General features: G+C 42.3%; 1 protein-coding gene and 1 long non-coding RNA gene across 7 annotated transcripts in view; one reads left to right on the forward strand and one right to left on the reverse strand.

Moving 5' to 3' along the window:
* The first annotated feature begins 1,065 nt into the window (after positions 1–1,065).
* Positions 1,066–4,018, forward strand: LOC143434512 (uncharacterized). Its single transcript, XR_013104018.1, has 2 exons — positions 1,066–1,608; positions 2,926–4,018. It is a non-coding gene; the product is annotated as an uncharacterized LOC143434512 (long non-coding RNA).
* The window catches only part of Snx10 (sorting nexin 10), a 60,364-nt gene continuing 45,240 nt past the window's right edge, over positions 3,130–18,253 (reverse strand). For all 6 annotated transcript variants that reach the window (XM_034519352.1, XM_034519350.2, XM_034519355.2 and 3 more), the window contains 5 exons: positions 16,159–16,245; positions 13,332–13,432; positions 12,873–12,971; positions 5,550–5,762; positions 3,130–5,051 (listed from right to left, as the gene is read on the reverse strand). In XM_034519352.1, the coding sequence (XP_034375243.1) occupies positions 4,994–5,051; positions 5,550–5,762; positions 12,873–12,971; positions 13,332–13,432; positions 16,159–16,245 (558 nt within the window). In that variant the 3' untranslated portion in view covers positions 3,130–4,993. The remainder of the gene's footprint in view (positions 5,052–5,549; positions 5,763–12,872; positions 12,972–13,331; positions 13,433–16,158; positions 16,246–18,253) is intronic.

Below are 18,253 nucleotides of genomic sequence, written 5' to 3' on the forward strand. Positions count from 1 at the left end.
TTCCAAATTCCTTACATCACGATAACAGGTTAAGACTGGTCAATTAATTACATAAATCCTTCCCGATTCATTGTGCGTTTGCAGCCCAGATTGTGTCTTACATTACTCTGTGACACAAGGCCTTTTGGCTCCTGTTGTTCCGAAGAAAGGCCCCATTTAAGTGGAGGCTGCCTGCCACAGCAAAATGTTAAATGTCACACGTTTAATGTGCACTTTTCTGTAATTGCTTTTGTTAAAAAAAAAAAAATTAAAGTACGGGGCTCCTAACACAGCACCGTGCTGAGGGCTGGAACTGTACTGAGCACCAGCCTGGGGAGGTAGACACCTCTGCTCTGCCACTCACGGTGCATGCAGACACTTCTGTACCCATACACTGCACGAAGAAGCCAGAAGGCTGTGTTTGTGAAAATAAACCCAGTTCCTCTAAGATCAATACAAGCAAATGAAGACAGTTGACTATGCTTTTTTTCTTTTTTCCTTTTTTATGAGAAGATTAAAATCTGAGTCCAGTTTCTCTTGTCAGGCTTAAGAATACTATTAAATGTGTAACCCACGTTGGACCTATTTAACCTAAAAAGAGAGGCACATTATACAAGTGTATACGGTACATGCGTGGTTCTTGTCGTCAAAAAGGATGCTCCTGATGGCTTTGCTATTTAGATTTGTAACTGATATTCACCTACAGAGAGTAGAATTGAGGGCTCAGAGGGCTACAAAATCATCCAGGCCAAATGTTTCTTCCTTCCTTCTTTCTCTCTTTATTTTTTAATGTCCAAATGAGCTTGGAGTCACAGCTAGGTAGACCGTCATGTGCTGTGACTCTCAACGCCTAGTGCCATCTTCCCTCTCACCCCACTGTCTTGCTTTGTGGCCTGATGTGAATATAGCCTGAACCATCTCACCACAGGCTTGAAGTCTGGTGAGCACAAGCCAGCAAATGATACTCTGGGCATAGATTGTAGGGTATCAGCGCGCCGCGCTGCCCGACAGCGACCCCGTCCGTCCACCCGCGGCCTCGCACCGCTGATCAGCCTCAAGTGACCTGGCTCAGCAGTTTGGGGCCCTGCAGCTCCCCACGGGCGACCTAGAACCCGGATGCACGCGATTCTTCCCCAGGGGTGAAAGTCCCGCTCCTGGCACAACCGGGTCAGACAAGACAGAGACGTTAGCGTATTGGGCTCCGGTCTGGAAGGTTCCAGGCTCCTGGGATATGCGCACAGCGCAGCGTGGGGTCAGCTAAGGATGGAGCTGATGGAGCCATGTGCACACTCTGGGCGGGCGGCGTCTGAAGAACAAAGGCCTGCGAGCCTCCCCCACCCACGCCCGGCACGTGTGCGGTGGCTTTGTTTGGTCCTCACTGTCTGGGTGCGGGACGCTGGCGGTGCCCGAGGCAGGTGGGCCATGGTAAATCGCTCTCCACCCGCCCACTCCAAATGGCTTCCTCCCATCCCCCACCTTGTTTCGCAGAGCAGTTGCTATGGGTTACCAGGACGGTTGCCATGGGTTACCCAACCGAGGAAGCGGGGAGCATGCGTGGGATGGCAGGAGCTTGCGGGCTGCTGATCCGAGGCCCACGGGGGTGGGGGCTGAGCTATAAAGAAGGCCCAGGTAAGAGACGAAATCCACGCGCTATGACAGGTAGAGCCTGCTCTTTTTGGCAGCATCTCCACTTCTCTTTAGCTTAAAGCAGAGTGGATTCCACAGAAATTTTTGTAGCTTAGTGTTCTTCCCTCCCTCTTCTTTATCTTTTGAAAATACGTCTTTGGAATTTTGAAGGAAAAGGGTCATGAACTACCAGAGTTTGCGGGCTGCTAAAATAGTGTCCAATGCACTGTTCTTAACAAGGACCTAGAAGTTTCCATCTAGAGGGAAGGAGGTTGACAATGGTGACTGGACTGTAAAATGCATCCAGCCAAGAACAAAGCCCCAAATCCGTTGTAAATGTATATCAAAAGCCAAAGGAATTGTTTCTTTACATGCTAAATTATTTTTAGCTCCATTTTATTAAAATGTCTGCATTTCTTGCCTTGACTTGCAAAGAAAACTGTATCTATGCCTTTAATGAATGTCAAGTTACCACAACTAAGTTCAGACATTTTATGTCTGAAAATGTGTTCATAGTAAATTAAGAACCGGTTTTCTTCTGGAACAAAACTCTATTGAAATAAATGTTTTCTCTGTGGAAGAGACAGCGTTGTACTCATCCAGCACCAGCTAACTAATTTAAATATTAAAAGATGATTTAGAAACAGAATAAGCCTTCCTAATTTTTGTACTTTAAAAAAAAAAATCAGGCCTTTCGTGAGAATGGCTCAATCCTGAAAACCTTATTGTACACATTTAACTTGATAAACCCTTAAAGAATCTGGGTTCAAAACAACATACAGCTGTCACTATTGGATATAACATGGCTAACCTAAATAAATTTGATTAAATTCTTAATGTCATGTAGGAAATTTTATGCTTATACCTCTCCATGTTGCAAATTACTTGTTTGTATTTAATTGTTAAATATAAGTTGAAGCAGATCTGAAGGGCTCTGGCAAAATATATTTAGTATCTTAAGGAATGACAAATGACTCGAGACAAACATTTGTGGTTTCCCCTAGTGGTTTTTTTAAACTGAAACTTTTTAACTAGAATTAAAATCACTTTTTAGCAAATGAGACTTCAAGTCTTAAGTAACAGGTTGTTGACTTTCATTGCCGACACCTTCAGCTACTTAGAAAGCCAACTTTAAAACAAAATACGTGCTACACCTGCAGAATACTCCGGAAAAAAAAAAAAATCGAGTTTTGCTGAATGTTTAAACCATAAAGCATTGAGCATTAAGATTCCCTAAAGCTTGATTCACATTTAAAATAGCATTAAATGTCTCCTCTGCTTAGTCACAGGTTACATGCGTAGCTACCTGTTTTCCTACAGGCAGTAGAGTATAAAACAAAGCAGGTGACCCATTGAAAACTGAAGTCCATCTAAATATGTCGGCCCCCAAAAGTCAGTTTGAAGAAGCTCAGCTGCTGTCACAGTCAAAGCAGAGCAAATGAAACTGCGGTGAGCATCAAACCAAGTCTCACCAAAGCTCGTCCGTAAGAAATCACCGGTCATTTAAAAAACACAGAACTTAGGTCTGAGTCAGAAGAAATATATTCTCCCGTGTAAAGTAAGTGATTGAACAAAGTTTTTTTGTTTTTGTTTTTGTTTTTTTTTTTCCCCCATGTTTAATGTGAACAGAGTGTCTGTGGAGTTTACGGAGCAAATACAAAGAAAGTATCACTTCATATTAGCTTTGAAGGTTACGTTACATCATCAAGAAGTCGCATGATAAGGGCTGTCACAATTTATGCTTTCCAAAAAACACCGTAAAACATGATGTGAGTTCATCTGTGCTGCTGAGGACTGGGGGTTGCTCTGAAACTTTGCATACAGCTGCTAAATCATTTTCTTTCGGCATTAAAATAAAGACAATTAGAGGAAAAGGTTGACAGCATCTAAGACATGAATCAAAATATTTACAGAAGTTTAATGTGTCAGACAGAACTTTAAAATCATTTTTATTCCAAATTTAATCAATCTTTCTTTCTTTCTTTCTTTCTTTTTCTTTCTTTCTTTTTTTTTTTTTTTTTTTAAACCAATTCTCTATAACAAGCATCTCAGAGGACAATTCAATAACTTTTTATTAATACAATAACTCCAAAGTACCCAAGTAAATGGCTGCTTTTTGCAGCAGTTTTGCACCCACGGGAGTGGGAGCCATTCACTGGAAGCAACAAGTTATCCCACTTAGGTGAACATTCCTTCCGCTGGCTCCCAGAGAGACCCAGGAAGACTCTGGAGAGCACTTGGCTAATTAATCCCAGGAAAATGCTGCCTTATCTGAAACTGGAAGCTCATGGTGGACCCAAGACATCTTATCTTTGGGCCACTTTCAAAAAAAAAAAGGTTATTTTATTCAAACTAAGCCAATCTTCTGGAAGACACCTAAAAAGAAAGGGCTTCTTTAGACCATGAGCCATGAGCAACCCGGCTCCCACTCCAAAATTACTGCAATATTTATGGGTAAAATTAACACTTATAAAACCCTTTTTCTAACTGAAAAAAATGAACAGGGCCTACCAGAGAAGCCACCACTGATAAAAGTTACCTGGTGACTTTGGTTTTTTTTTTTTAATGTCAGAAAATAAATCATAAGCTATGATTCTAATTGCACAATGGTAAAAGAATGACTTGTGACCAAGAAACCATGTTTAAGCTGATTTTGGACAGTGAGAATGTATTTGTCGTATGGCAGATTTAAGCAAAATTACAAACACTTCTGTTTTTCTCCCTCCTAAGATGTAAACATTTTTTTTAAGTACATCTCTCTATTTGTAAGGTGTATTTTGCATTTACACATGATACAGTATACTGGAAAGCTTAAATACTCTTAAATATTTCAATCAAATACCTGAAGGCAAAGTATTTTCCAGAGAAGAAGTCCCCACAAAACAAGAGCCACGTGTCAGAGAGTCAGGCAGTCTGCTGTGCCGTGACTCTGTACTCTGGCTCCGGCCACATACTGTGTTTACAGCAACTTCCTCATCGATACAGTAAAGATGCTCCGTCTGGCTTTAAATGCTACTCATACACCTCGCTCTTTAAAATTCAGTTAAGACCCACTGTGTATATATGTGTGTGTGTGTGTGTGTGTGTGTGTGTGTGTGTGTGTGTGTATACATACAGCACATAATTCGCTTCACTTGAGAGCAGGATCGTATTCACAAGCATGGGATGGCACTAAAGGGTGGAACAGCATTCACAGACCTTACAGCTCCATACAGAAGCTTGGCTAGAATTAAACAACATAAAACTACTACTAATAATAACCCACCACTTTAAGGATTTAACTACCTAGGATACTGACAGTGGCGTTAGGTAAGAATCTATTACGAGCAAGCGTTCTTTCTGGCTGGGCACAATTTTGTTCCGAAGGTGGTAGCCCTAGAATTCCTTCTCAGGACTCCTGCAGAGCTGGGCTGTCATCACTACTGTGTCCAAGCCCAGAGGATGAACTGGAAAAGAAGAGAGGGGGAAAATAATAAAAAGAGGAAATTGGTTTTCACAACACACTCAAAGCCTGAGTAACAGAGGGGAACTTTAATTATCTCCAGTCACAAAGAGAGACAGGAAATTTGGACTTTTAATTAGCCATTTGGAGTGCAGTTGGATATTTTTTTAGCTAGATAATTTAAACGCGAATAATTCAAGTCTGACTAAATGAAAGTCACATAATCAGAATGCAGATAATTGAATTTCTGCTGCATTCATTAATTCAGTGTGGAGGTGTGTGTGAAGACCACTATGATGAGCTGTCACAGCTCAATAAAATCTCAGTCAATTAATTTTTTCATTATCTTACTATTACATCAACAAAAAGCAAAATGTGTCCATATATATGTGTGTGTGTGTGTGTGTGTGTGTGTGTGTGTGTGTGTGTGCGCGCGCGTGCAGGCACATGGACACTACGCGTTATGTAAATGTGTCTGTTAAGTCAGAGTGCCGAGGAATACCTCTCTGAGTCATACTCTGCGTCCGTGTCTTTCTTCCCTTCCTCCTCTTCTTCAGGAAACCGTCTGTTCATCAGGGCGAACTTGTGAATGGCTTCTTCCACCGAGTACTTGGTCTGCCCAGAAACGCATGCTTCAATGTCCTCGGAGTTCAGATGGCTCTGCAGGAAGAGGTGGAGGCTGCTATCGGAGAGCAAGAGTGCATTCTGCAGGACTCTGTGAAAAAAAAAAAAAAAGGAAAGAAAATAGCTGGTGATCAGGCACAGGCGGAGATCGGGGGGAAGGCAAGCAGCCTTTACATGCTGTACCCACTGATCTCCTCACTAGGAGAACTTTGCCCAGATGCTGGGCTCTGCCCACTGACGGGATGAAAGCATATGCTAACTTTTACTCAATTATTTGGACTCTTAGGTGAGTAAAAACACAAAGCTAATGGTTGAGAACATCTGTTAAAAGAATAACTTCAAGGACATCTCTTCAATTTAACCATCTGTGAAGACCATGTGGATTAATTACGGGACTATTTTTGCTTACATGATTATAGAAATTTACTTTAAAAAATTTATGGCCAATAGCACGTCAGTGTGGCAGTCTTTATTGGAGAAGCTGTCATGAAACATCAAAACTTCCAACTATCGTTAAAATTATATGAAAAGTCCAATACACTCCCCAGTACATCCTACACTTTAAACCTTTTCTGGTGCACTGAATACAAGTTGACGAGGGCCCCTTTTCGGTGGCTTTCCTAACGCCTAAAGCTGACTAGAAATGTCTATAACATCTTCAGCAGCACTGTGTCTCCACGCTGCCAAAATAGGAACCAGACAAACTTGATCCCAAGTCATTTTCCCAAGTAGGCCAAGTTGGTGCTAAGGACACACTAGTCGTCCGTCCAACAGGACAGACTGAGCTTATTATAAAGACAGCACACATTTCAGCTAAAGCATCAGAACCAGATGGAGGGTTAAAAACAAACCCTGCAGCAGGAATCTAGCGTGGTCAAACTCATAACGTCAGCTGCGCGCGTGTTTTTCTGGAGTGTCACAGAATAGGAAATCAGGTCAAAGTATCTGTCACACTTCAATGAAAACTGGCTTCACATCCTTTTAGCAAATATTTTTGATATATAATAATTAAGTCTCTATTAACAGCTCAGTGGTGATATTACAAGAGACACTAGAACCACAATGTATGAAGTAAAGGCAAGACACTACAACCCACAAGTCATTTTGCCTGACGTGGGATTTTCTCTTACAGAGACTATGAAAACTAGATTATACATTTCAGGCCAAATGAATGAACCTTACCTTGTAGCCTGCATGTTTAAACAAGTTATTAGAAACGTGATTCTCTTCTGGTCACTAACAGCAATTTCGTTAAATACCACCACCTTTTCTTCCAAAAAAAAAAAAAAACACAATAATTTCTTGAAGAAGGCAGATGTCTACAAACATGCAAAATCCAGCTATCCCCTTTGCTTCAACAGAGTTAAGAAGTAATTTGAGGGGGAAAAGGACTCTTTATTAAGAACAAAAGCAATCGTATTGTGCTTTGCAAAGAGAAAATCTCAAGCAAAGAATCTAAGTGTTCAACCCTGTGTCCTCTGCCCTGGCTCTCCCTGAAGATGGCCCTGTTGCACGATAAAGAAGCATCTGCCACATAGTAAAAGCCTCTACACATTTACAAATGCTTCCTAATCATGTCTTACATAACTCAAATTAGGAGAGAGTTTTATGGCAACAAGACCCTGATACGAACTTGGACTCGCTGTGACGTCCCAGCCAAGTGTTTCCTGTGGCCGTCTGTTGGTAGCTAGCTACCCACCAGCCACAGGACAAGCGGCTGTTCATAGGATTGTACATACGGCTTTGTTTCTGTTGGAAATGTGTTTTATTTTCTCTATAAAATAATGGGTGATCTTTAAAATTGATTTTAGATGGTTTGAGGCATTACAGCACAGAAGTAATGTACGCTAATGGCAACAATATTGGACACAAATTCATTTCAGCTTTATTTCATGTCTAAAGCAATTCTACTGAGCCTTGAATGGCTCACGTGCTGTTATTAACTCGCTGGTACCTAACACATGGGTACCGCAAACGAAAGTGATCAGAGTCCGGGCTGATGGAGACCTCAAGGCTACTGTCCCTTTTCTTCTGCTATAATTCAATTTCCAATTTGACTGTACATTAGGTTTCTTAGTTCCCAGTTTTCTGCTGAATACTGCCACCTGGAGGACATGAGGGGAAGAAGTGAGAGAACGGGTCACCCAGTTCCATAGAAGACTGGGGGAAGAAAAAGTATGCAGGATATCTTCACAAGGCCCTGAAAGAATACAAAACCAGCTGGCCTGCAGAGCACAGTTTTATTTTTTAATTCTTGCGTCTTGGTGTTGAAGATTAGGCCACCAGGTCTACACGGGTATGAATTTGAAAGAAACAAAGGAAAAACTACTTTAGGATATATTTATGTTTTCATTTTGTGGCCAGATAGTTTACAATGTAAAATTTAAAATATAAATCTTTAAGAGTCCGGAGTGGTGGTGCCCACTTATAATCCTGGCTCTTGGGAAGATGAGGCAGGAGAATCAAGTTCCAGGCTAGCCAGAACAACATTATGAGACCATCTCAAATGACAATGATAACAACAACAACAATAAGTATTTTTAATTTTAAAAATGTGACCTCTGGGAGGACCGGAGGACACAGGTGCCCCCTCTGGGTGACACTTGTTTTGCCAGCATCATGCCCACCACTGTAACAGAAGAAAGAGTCTTTGTTCTCTGTAGTCATAACTGTGCCACATCCCCCCCCAAAAAAAAAACTAATAGTAGAAAATCAAATTCAAGCTGACTATAAAAAGTACTTTGAAAAACAATCAATAAACCATAGTTGGTAGAAGCCTCCATAACAATAAAGGCATAGGCTGGATGTGGTGGGACACACATTTAGACCCATCACTTAGGAGGCAGAGGCAGGCAGAGTCCTGTGAGTTCAAGACTAGCCTGGTCTATATAGTGAGTTCTAGGACAGCCTATTAAGGCCTACATATTAAGACCATCTCTAAATAAATAAATAAATAAATAAATAAATAAATAAATGTGATTATTTTCAAGCCTTTGTGCCAAGAGTTTCACAAATCAGCCTACAGAATTTTAAAGGAATTTCTGAAAATATATTTACAATGCAAGTTAAAAGTCGTCTCCCTCTCCATGGTAACTATTCTAGACAAAACGAGGCTTGCTTTTCCTCTGAACTGGACAGAGTGAAGTCTAGTTTTTCTTAATGGGATTTTATTAAGCATATTATGTAGTGGTTCGGTTGAAGAAAAATATGGTTCACAAAATCATTTAATCCTACAGATGCCCTGGATGCACTGATCTCTGTCCACATCTGTGGAATGTGGTTTCATGTTGAAAAGAAAAAGTTAGCTAAGCCTATTTATCTACTCATCGAGAGAAATAATTTAAACCTACAAATTTTCATTCAAAGATATTCATAATCTATGCTGTGGTGCCCTCTATTGAACATAAAGATTTATAAAAAAAAAAATTATGTGTACATGGGGGGGGGGCCTGTGGGGAGTATCTCTTCTGTGTGCATATCTCTGCGTGTGCCTGTGTGTCTGTGTCTTTTATTTAAAAAAAACAACAACAAACTTTCCCACCATAGTCAGTCATGGTGGCACACACTTAACAAACCCAGCATTTGAGAGGTAAAAGCAGAAAGATCAGAAGTTTGAGGTCATCCTCTATCACATAGGCAGTTCAAGGTCAGCCTGGGCTGTCCTAAAACAACAACAACAACAAAAAAAAAAGAATAAAAATTATGTAAACCCACAGTCTAACTGTGGGGTATGTTTGCTATCACTGGGATACATTCTATATAAAAGAGTTGGCTCCTGTTCACAGCAATTAAACCTAGGAAATTAGTAGGGCCTCTATCACAGTGGGAGACTTACGAGCTTATAACTCCAATCTGTAACTTTATGTCTCTGTTGCTATTATAAGAGCTTATGACTTATAATTAGGAGAACGAATATGAAAATTACAGTCACAAGGGACAATGAATGTTTGAAAATTCACAATCAAGGTGACCAGTTTGGCTGGCAATAGTCACTCTGTTGATCGTAAACACAGCAGTGCCAAAAACACAGGACCGTGGCCTTCCCTACAGTTTGTACAGCTGAGACAACCCCACCCGCCAAGACTGGTAAGTACTGAGACAAAGCACCTACAACCTCAAGCCTGGACAAGATCAACACATGATCTTCTTTGACAGTCAATCAGAGTGTCTCCAATTCCTCCGTAAGAGTCGGCCTGAATATGCGTTGTGCCCATATTAAGTATATATTATTACACACATGACCTTAAAATGAAATTTTCATTTTACATTATACACGCATACATATGCAGAGAGATTCTGCTTTCATGGAATTTTAACAGCTTAAAAAAATTGACATAAAAATCAAATGTAAATCTATGCTCACTATAGCCTGTAACCGGACATGTCCTCTTTAAAGTTACGGATTCCAGAGACCTTTCACCAAATGAGGGACTGGCAACAGACGGGTGACCCCACTTAACGGGGAAGCCGTGAATGCCTCAGAGGGGACAGCAAGGTGTGCTCAGGCACAGGGCTGAAGTGCTTCTCACCAGTCATGGATGGCTGCTACTCATGCCCAAACTGGACCAAACAGGAGAGCTGCGCAGAGGAATGTGATACAGAAATCATCTGTATCACTCAGCTGCTGGGCCCAGTCCAAAGCCAACTGTCATTCGTTCATTCATTCGTTCATTCATTCGTTCATTCATTCGTTCATTCTGTGTGCCTGGTTGTCAGGGAGGTGTGAATGCCACAGGAAGAAGCATGTGGACCAGAAGACAACTCTCAGAAATCTGTTTTCTCCTTCACCACCGGGGTCCCAGGGACCCAACTCATCACATCGTCGGTGCAAGCACCTTTACCCGTTTTTATTTTTTTTTAACTTTTAAATTAGATCTATTCATTAGATTTATTTTTGTGTATGTCAGAAATAAATGTTCACATGCCATAGTTGAGTATCATAAGAAAGCTGTCTGCTCCGTGATTTGATCCTAAGATGACAATCAATACCTGATTTTTTTTTTTTTAAAAAGACTTATTTTTACTTCATGTGTAAGAGTGTTTGTCCTATATGTATGTGTGTGCACCATGTGCGTGTCAGGTGCCCAAGGAGGCTGGACATGGCCTTTGAGTCCCTTGGAACCAGAGTTTCAAAGGGTTGTGAGCTGCCATATGGGAGCTGGGAACTGAACCTGGGTCCTCTGGAAGATCAGTTCATGCTCTTACCTACTGAGCCATCCCTCCAGCTCCAAGATCAAATTTTAATTAATTTAGACACAGCACCAAGAGCTCCCAAATGAAAGTGGACGCTTCTAAGGAAGAATAATTTATAAGCTCTCTGCTCGGTCCTACAATGTGTCTGTGCCTATATCCCTGGCACACAGCCGCTGGAGAAAGGTCAGCGCGTACTTTTCAGAGTCCTTTCCAAGCAGCTAATTATCTGAATGACCTAACTCCCGGCAGGGAGAGCAATGCGCTGGCTGTACCGCTCCACGCCACAGTTCAGTTCCCAGCATTCACATGGCAGCTCACAACTGCCTACAACTCCAATTTCAGGGGCTCTGATACCTCCACACAAACATACATGCAGGCAAAACATGAATGTACATGAAATAAAAATAATTATATTTTAAAAATAATATTATTAAAATGCATAATAAATATGTATTGTTTATTTATATATAAAATTTATTAAAATATATGATAACAATAATATAAAAAACCCGGAGTTTTTCCTAAGGGACAAACGATGAAAGTCTTGACCAGCGCTTTGTTCGGTCACACCTGTGACACCACAAAGGACCCTTCTGTGATGTTTGCAGAGGCCTCAGTTCATTGAACAGTTCCACTGGGCTCTTCACACAGGGGTCACTCCAGTGTCAGTCTCCCCCGCCCTCACTCAGTTCATCAGCTCTCAGCTCTCTGCGTGTCCCAGGGACCTCCTAGATGGCACCATGCCAATCTAACAGAAACATATTCATATTCATGTGCACACTTAATACCCAGACCTTTTATAAGCCAGCAAGCCATATGGGGGAAAGCAGCATGCTAGTTCAGACCAGCTCGGGGCCCTATATGAAGTGACCTCAAAAAGGAGATAATTTCCGATCCCAAAGCCACTGGAGGAGTGGACAGTTGGGGTCCTTCCTGCCTCTAACTGGTACTCGCCTGACTCCTTATCTACAAGATGGAAAAACAAGCTCACAGCTGTCTTTGCCTTGAGCACTGAAGTAATAACAACTGCCAACACTCAGAAATTAGGTTGAAAATTACAGACACTGCTGTAAGTGCTTGGCAGCCCGAAGCCTGCTTAACTGCCTCGGCCCTTATCAGAGAAGGGCTTGTCCCCATTTTATAGATGGGACGATGTGGGCCCAGAGAAAGGAAAAGGCTTGCCTGATTCCCAGGTACTAAAGTAGCAGATCCAGGATGTGAACCCCAGCATCCCGGCTTCAGAATCTGTGTGCAAATCAGTGGGGGACAGGCCTCCTATCCTGGCACTCTGGGGAGGGGGATGAGACAATGAGAAGTCCTAGTGGCATGGACTCCAGGCAGCTCCCGGGGAAGAGTCGAAGTGTGTCTGCATCGCAGAAATCAGAGTCAACCTACTGAGACCACTCAGACAACACACGCACTTGACAAAGGGCCCTCTGCAAGGACGAATTGAGCCATGCAATCAGAGAAGGGCCTTCAAGGATATTCCAGTCTGTCTGTTCTAACTGCTGTATCTGAAGCCAGTTTTGAAGAAACACTTCTTGTAAATACAAGGCACACTTATCTCCTGGGAAACTGTACTTTTGTCAGCCATACCCCTGAGTAACTTGTAGCTGCTTCACCTTTGTTGCTGCTTGCTTTGGGTTGATTGTTGTTTTGGGGTATTTGTTGTATTTGTTGTATTTGTTTGAACTCACTGCAAAGCCTGGGTTGACCTCAAAATCACAGAAATCCTCCTGCCTCAACCTCACCTGTGTTTCCATTAGAACTGTAGGCTGGCACTGTATATACTTTGCTGTTAAGAGAGCATGTGTTTATTCTCCGATTCAGACATCCATTGTTTTTAGGCTCTATTCACATCTGTACCATTCAATGCCAGCCACAAGATGGCGCTCTAATACAGGAGATGAATGTATGTGGCCAGCAGTCCAGCAATGTTTCAGAGCTGTAATCGTCCACACAGACCCCCTCTGCCCACATCCCTTGCCTAGTGCAGACCCTTACTCACTTTCTGAGAAAATCTTCCAAGCCCTGACGGCGCTGGTCGACATGCTGGCGATTGTTCATGTTGAAAAATAGGTTTTTAGATGGAAGTTCTGGTAATTGTCTGATAAGAAAGAAAAAAAGTCAATCATCAAATCACAGTGACTTTGCTACAGACATCCCTCAAAGTGAAGGCACGCCATGCATGGTAATAATTATCACACAGCTATCACCTAATTATTGTTGCATAATATTAATTTAAAGGAAAATCTGTCTTTAAACACTTCTGGGACCATTCATGATTAATATCCATAAAAGCTAGTAAAGAAATGGATATTAAATTCAGATGCAGTATGCACAGAACTAACGAGAGAGGAAGCAAGCCTGTGCCCTGTTCTTACCTCATGCATCTTAATGCTATCACCTTTCAGAGCTAGATTGTCACAGCGGATCCCGGAGGTAATATAAACTGTAAGTCACTTACACCAGCAATGCGTTGCTTTGGAGTCTTTGCCTCAGCCACACGAATTCTCTATACCTTCTTCGTACACAAGATGTTTTCATTGTAAAACACATGCTGTTTGTCTGTAGAGAAACAGAAAAACATGAGCCTCACCTAATATATATATATATATATATATATATATATATATATATATTCCATATATATATTCCATATATATATATTCCATATATATATTCCATATATTCCACATATATATATTCCATATATATTCCATATATATATTCCATATATATTCCATATATATATTCCATATATATTCCATATATATATTCCATATATATTCCAAAAAAAACCATGATGTAACCCTCACTCTAAGGAGTATGAGAGTCATTTATGTGTACACTGCAAAGTCTTACATGTAACTCATCAGTCTCTGCCCCAAAGAAACCACGATGACATGAATGAGCAGTGTTAGCCCTGGGCGGGCATGGCCCACCTCTGACCAGAGTCCTGAAGGAGACCTGTGTTCTCCTAATTACAAGCATTGTTTCCAAAGATGGATCACTAAGGAAAACTCTAGAGGGCACGGCTGCCCACCCTGCCATCTCAGACTCAGGCAGGAGGCAGGAGGACGGAGTTGCAATCCAGCCTGGATTACACAGTGAGATCCCGTCTTGATAAACACACACTGTGCCCTAAAATGCACAGTGCCCAGGCGCATCAACTGCATTTTTCACACCATCCCGAAGCGTCTGTGGATCAGAACTGACTTCCTGCAGTCTTTCACAAAGCATCACAGACATCTGCATCTCAACATGGACCGCCACCCGTCCCTGGGAATCCTGAAGTCACTGATCACCGAGACAACATTTTCTGCCCTACTAGACCTTGGGTGACCTGGGTCAGGACCACAGTGGGGGCGCTCAGTGCCGTCGTCAGCAAGCATGAATGTCAGCCCTGTTCTCCTCCAGGAAAATGACATCAGCTCTTGTTCCCTGAGTGGAGCAAACAGCGTGGACATGGAGATGACCAGAAAGCACCTGGCAGGTATAGTCGATACCATTAGTTACCAACTGTCTGTTTCCCTGTAGCAGCCCTGGGACAGACTTGGGGGAAAAAAAAAAAAAAAAAAGAAGTCCCCAGACTAAGCTAAGCCATAATGTCACTCCTCTGGGTAAACACAGAATGAGCATTTGCTCTCCTCTGGGTAAACACAAAGCTGACAAACATCTGTGTCTACTCACAAAACAAGGCCAACTCAGCTGAATGTGGTGGCTCACACCTAGAACCCAAGGACTCAAAGAGGCTGGGGCAGGAGGAAGGCCACCTGTTTGGGGCCAGTTTAGGCTACAGGGTAAATTCCAGGCAGTCTGGGCTACAGAGTAAGATCCTGTGTAAAATCTCAACCACCCCTACAAACAAACAGCAACAAAAACACCCTCTGTTTTGCATATCCATTTTAAACAAAGATCCACTTTGTAATCACCACATTGATAAATAAGAAATTAACTTTTGGTACTAAGATCTTCATTATTTCAAAAACTGTCCTGCCAGTGATGTTCAGCCGTTTTCTTGGAAATCTAAATGACTGTACATTTTGTTCATGAGCTGTTCCCATGAAACACAGGACAAAGTTCCTGGGTTCGGGGAGGTTAAGAGACTCACCTGCAAAGTCCACGGCCACTTACACTACCAAAGAAGCAAAATTTACCAGAGATGCCTAAGGCATCATCGAATTCTGAGAGACAGCTTGAAGCTTTGAAAGCACAGCGCTGCCTGCCTGACTAATGCACTCCTTGGGGAACCAAGGCAGCAGGCTTTGTTACACCAGAGTCTCGGCCCTAACAAGGTCCATCCTCTCAGCAACCTCTCCTCAGAGAGAACCAGGCCATCACAGGGACTTCTTACATCCCCAGTATAAGCTGGATCCATTTAAATAGAGTTTCCCAGAACATAGGTATGTTGGTAACAAAAACCCACCTGATATTGATACCAGAATAAGGTTCATCTGTGAGTCCCTCACCTAGAGGATAGGGTCGGGGGGAAGACACTTGAAGGGCCAGCCATATCTATCATTACTGGTTTATAACCCCAAGCAAATATGGACATTCCAGAGTCACCTGGTATCATGTCCCTTGAGGTTCATTTGAGTGAACCAATCCCTGCGGATGCCCTCAGAGCTAACTAATGGAGGCTAACCCAAAAGCCTCACTCACCTACCTGCTTTGAATCGTACCATGATAGCAGGTCTGCAGTGACTGACTCAGTCCCTCTGTGTTAATCTAAAATGGTTAATACTGTATCTCTTTTCCCCAAAATTCTATGTTCCCTCAAAATTTAAGATTTACCAAATAATATATTCTCTTGAAACATAATATCACAGGTTGGAGAGGTGGCTTAGCAGTTAAGAGCATCGGCTGCTCTTCCAGAGGTCCTGAGTTCAATTCCCAGAAACCACGTGATGGCTCACAACTATCTATAATGGGATCTGATGCCTTCTGTCATGCAGGTGTACATGCAGATAGACAATAAATAAATAAACAAATAAATCTTTTTTAAAAAGAAATACAATATCACAAAGAAATGCCATTGATAAGTTATACTCTTTAACCGTTCATTTTTAAAGTATTCACATCTTTATAAGTAACAGTAATATTTTAAACAAGTACAATATGAGCTTCAAAGAAGCAAGTCTTGAGCTTCCTGCTTCATTTGTAATACAGACTTAGCTATAAACATTCCGACTCAGTTCTCTGAATTAAAGACGTTTGTCAGCTCTTAGTATCATTCTGTCACATAAAACATTCACCACCTAAAACCTGTTTCCTACTATCTGGGTACTTACGTGAATACATATCTCATAGTCGATGTAAGAGTGCCAAAAGTCCTCCTTCTGAATCCTGGGGTCTCGGACCCAGACACTCACGAACTCCTGTAAGGGCATCGGGAACAAAGAACAGCGGCAGGATTACAGAAAGGACTGGAAGGAGCTAGAAGGACAGGACTGGAAGCACCAGCCCGTGTGCTCGCTGTCCCTCAGAAAGAAGGAAGTAGAGATCATGAATCAGGTGTCACCAGAGTCCAGAAAACACACTGCCACAAATGGAAACTTAAATAATACAAAACTGAGCAGAGAGTGCTTACGGAAGGTGTTAAGGGTATCTGAAGACAATCAAGAACATACATTCTGAAACTGGTCCTTAATACTCAATTGGGAAAAGTAAATTGCCATTTGTCTCTGCTTCTCAATGTAATAGTTACTAATACCACCTCAAGTAGCTAAGACCTGTCCACCAAATAAATGTCACAAAGAAGAGTAACAAAGTAACAAAGAAAAGCAAGCACCGGGGACTGAAACCGTCCAGCCCAGCCTCGTGAGCCTGGGCCACACACCCTCTCTCCCGCGATTTTAAAATATATTCTCTATACAGCAAGTCATTTCCCCTTCATGTCTGTGTTATGAGTAAAAGGGAAGCTTTCTCAAGCAGAGGCACAAGAGTACACCTGTAACCCCAGCACTTGGAGATGGAGGTGGGGGAGGGGCCATAAATTCCAGGCCAGGCTTAGCCACAGAGACAGAGTCTGAGTTAAAACAAAACAAGGCTGGGCGGTGATGGTGGCAGTGGTGGCGCAAGCCTTTAATCCCAGCACTTGGGAGGCAGAGACAGGCTGATTTCTGAGTTCGAGGCCAGCCTGGTCTACAGAGTGAGTTCCAGGATAGCCAGGACTACACAGAGAAACCCTGTCTCGAAAAACAAAAAAAAAACAAAAAAAAAAAAACAAAAAAAAACAAATTAGTAAGTAAACACACACATACACACACAAATACATTGTGGGTAATTGTGTTTGTTTTTAAAGATAGTAAGCGTGGAAGAAAAGAGTTAGAGAGATCACTTGTTGCTCTTCCCAAGGACCGAGGCATCTGTTCCCAGCACCCACATGGTAACTCTAGTTCCTAGGGGATTTGACTGTCTGGGCAATGCATGCTTGCTTCTACATACATGGAGAAAGAACACCTAGACACATAAAAATTTTGAATTTTTTTAAAAGATTCAAAACAGAAGAGGAAGGCAGGCCATGGGTCTGGACAGACCTCTGTGCTGTTGTTCAGATAATAAACAAGGGGTGTTCTTCAGTCTGTAAGATACCTTTCAAGAGCAGAAAAGTAGTTCCTGTTTACTGAAAGCAACATTACATTCAGCAGGTCTTGTCTTATAAAGTAGCACACCCTCTGATCCTGCATTTGTGAATCTGTCTCACTGCACTCTCTCAGGGTCCTAGGGAGGCAGAGGCAGGCAGATCTCTGGAAGTTCATGGCCAGCGTGGTGTACAGAGGGAGAGGAAGAGAGTGGTGGAGAGGGAGTTAGGGTTCACAGCCACACCACCTTGACCACATCCAATCTCATCAAATAAACAGACTGGGAAGAGAAGACCACAAGTCTTCAGAAGACGACACCCCCCATCCAAGCCTCCCAACCCTGAACACCTAAGGCTCCGTTCTGGCTTCTATGGACCTTTCTTTGACCTAAAAGTTCTCTCTTCTAATTTTAAAAGAAATCACAACAGTTTCACTGGCCCTCAAAAGCAGTGTTGTCCTTGGCACTGTGCCTAGTGGAAGACTAAGGGACGGTTCCGAGTCACCTTGTCCCATGGAAGCCACATTCCCACAGAGGGTATTGGTAGTATCAGTTTTCCATGGAAGAGGTACACACTCTCGGATGAGTCGAACCGAAACCAACTCTTTCCATCCACTCAAAGTCACACGTTAACAGAGATGGAAAACATGTGTCCTCATTGAGATGGCAGGGCCTCCAGCAACGTAAGCAGAAGTGGAAGCCAGGCACGGAGGCTCATACTTATAATCCCAGCACCCAAGAGGTGGACGCAGGGTTGTCCGGATTCAAGGCCCATGGGCATGTACTGAGTTCCAACAAGTCAGG

The sequence above is a fragment of the Arvicanthis niloticus genome, chromosome 15 (assembly GCF_011762505.2).
Source record: "Arvicanthis niloticus isolate mArvNil1 chromosome 15, mArvNil1.pat.X, whole genome shotgun sequence".
Lineage (NCBI taxonomy): Eukaryota > Metazoa > Chordata > Mammalia > Rodentia > Muridae > Arvicanthis > Arvicanthis niloticus.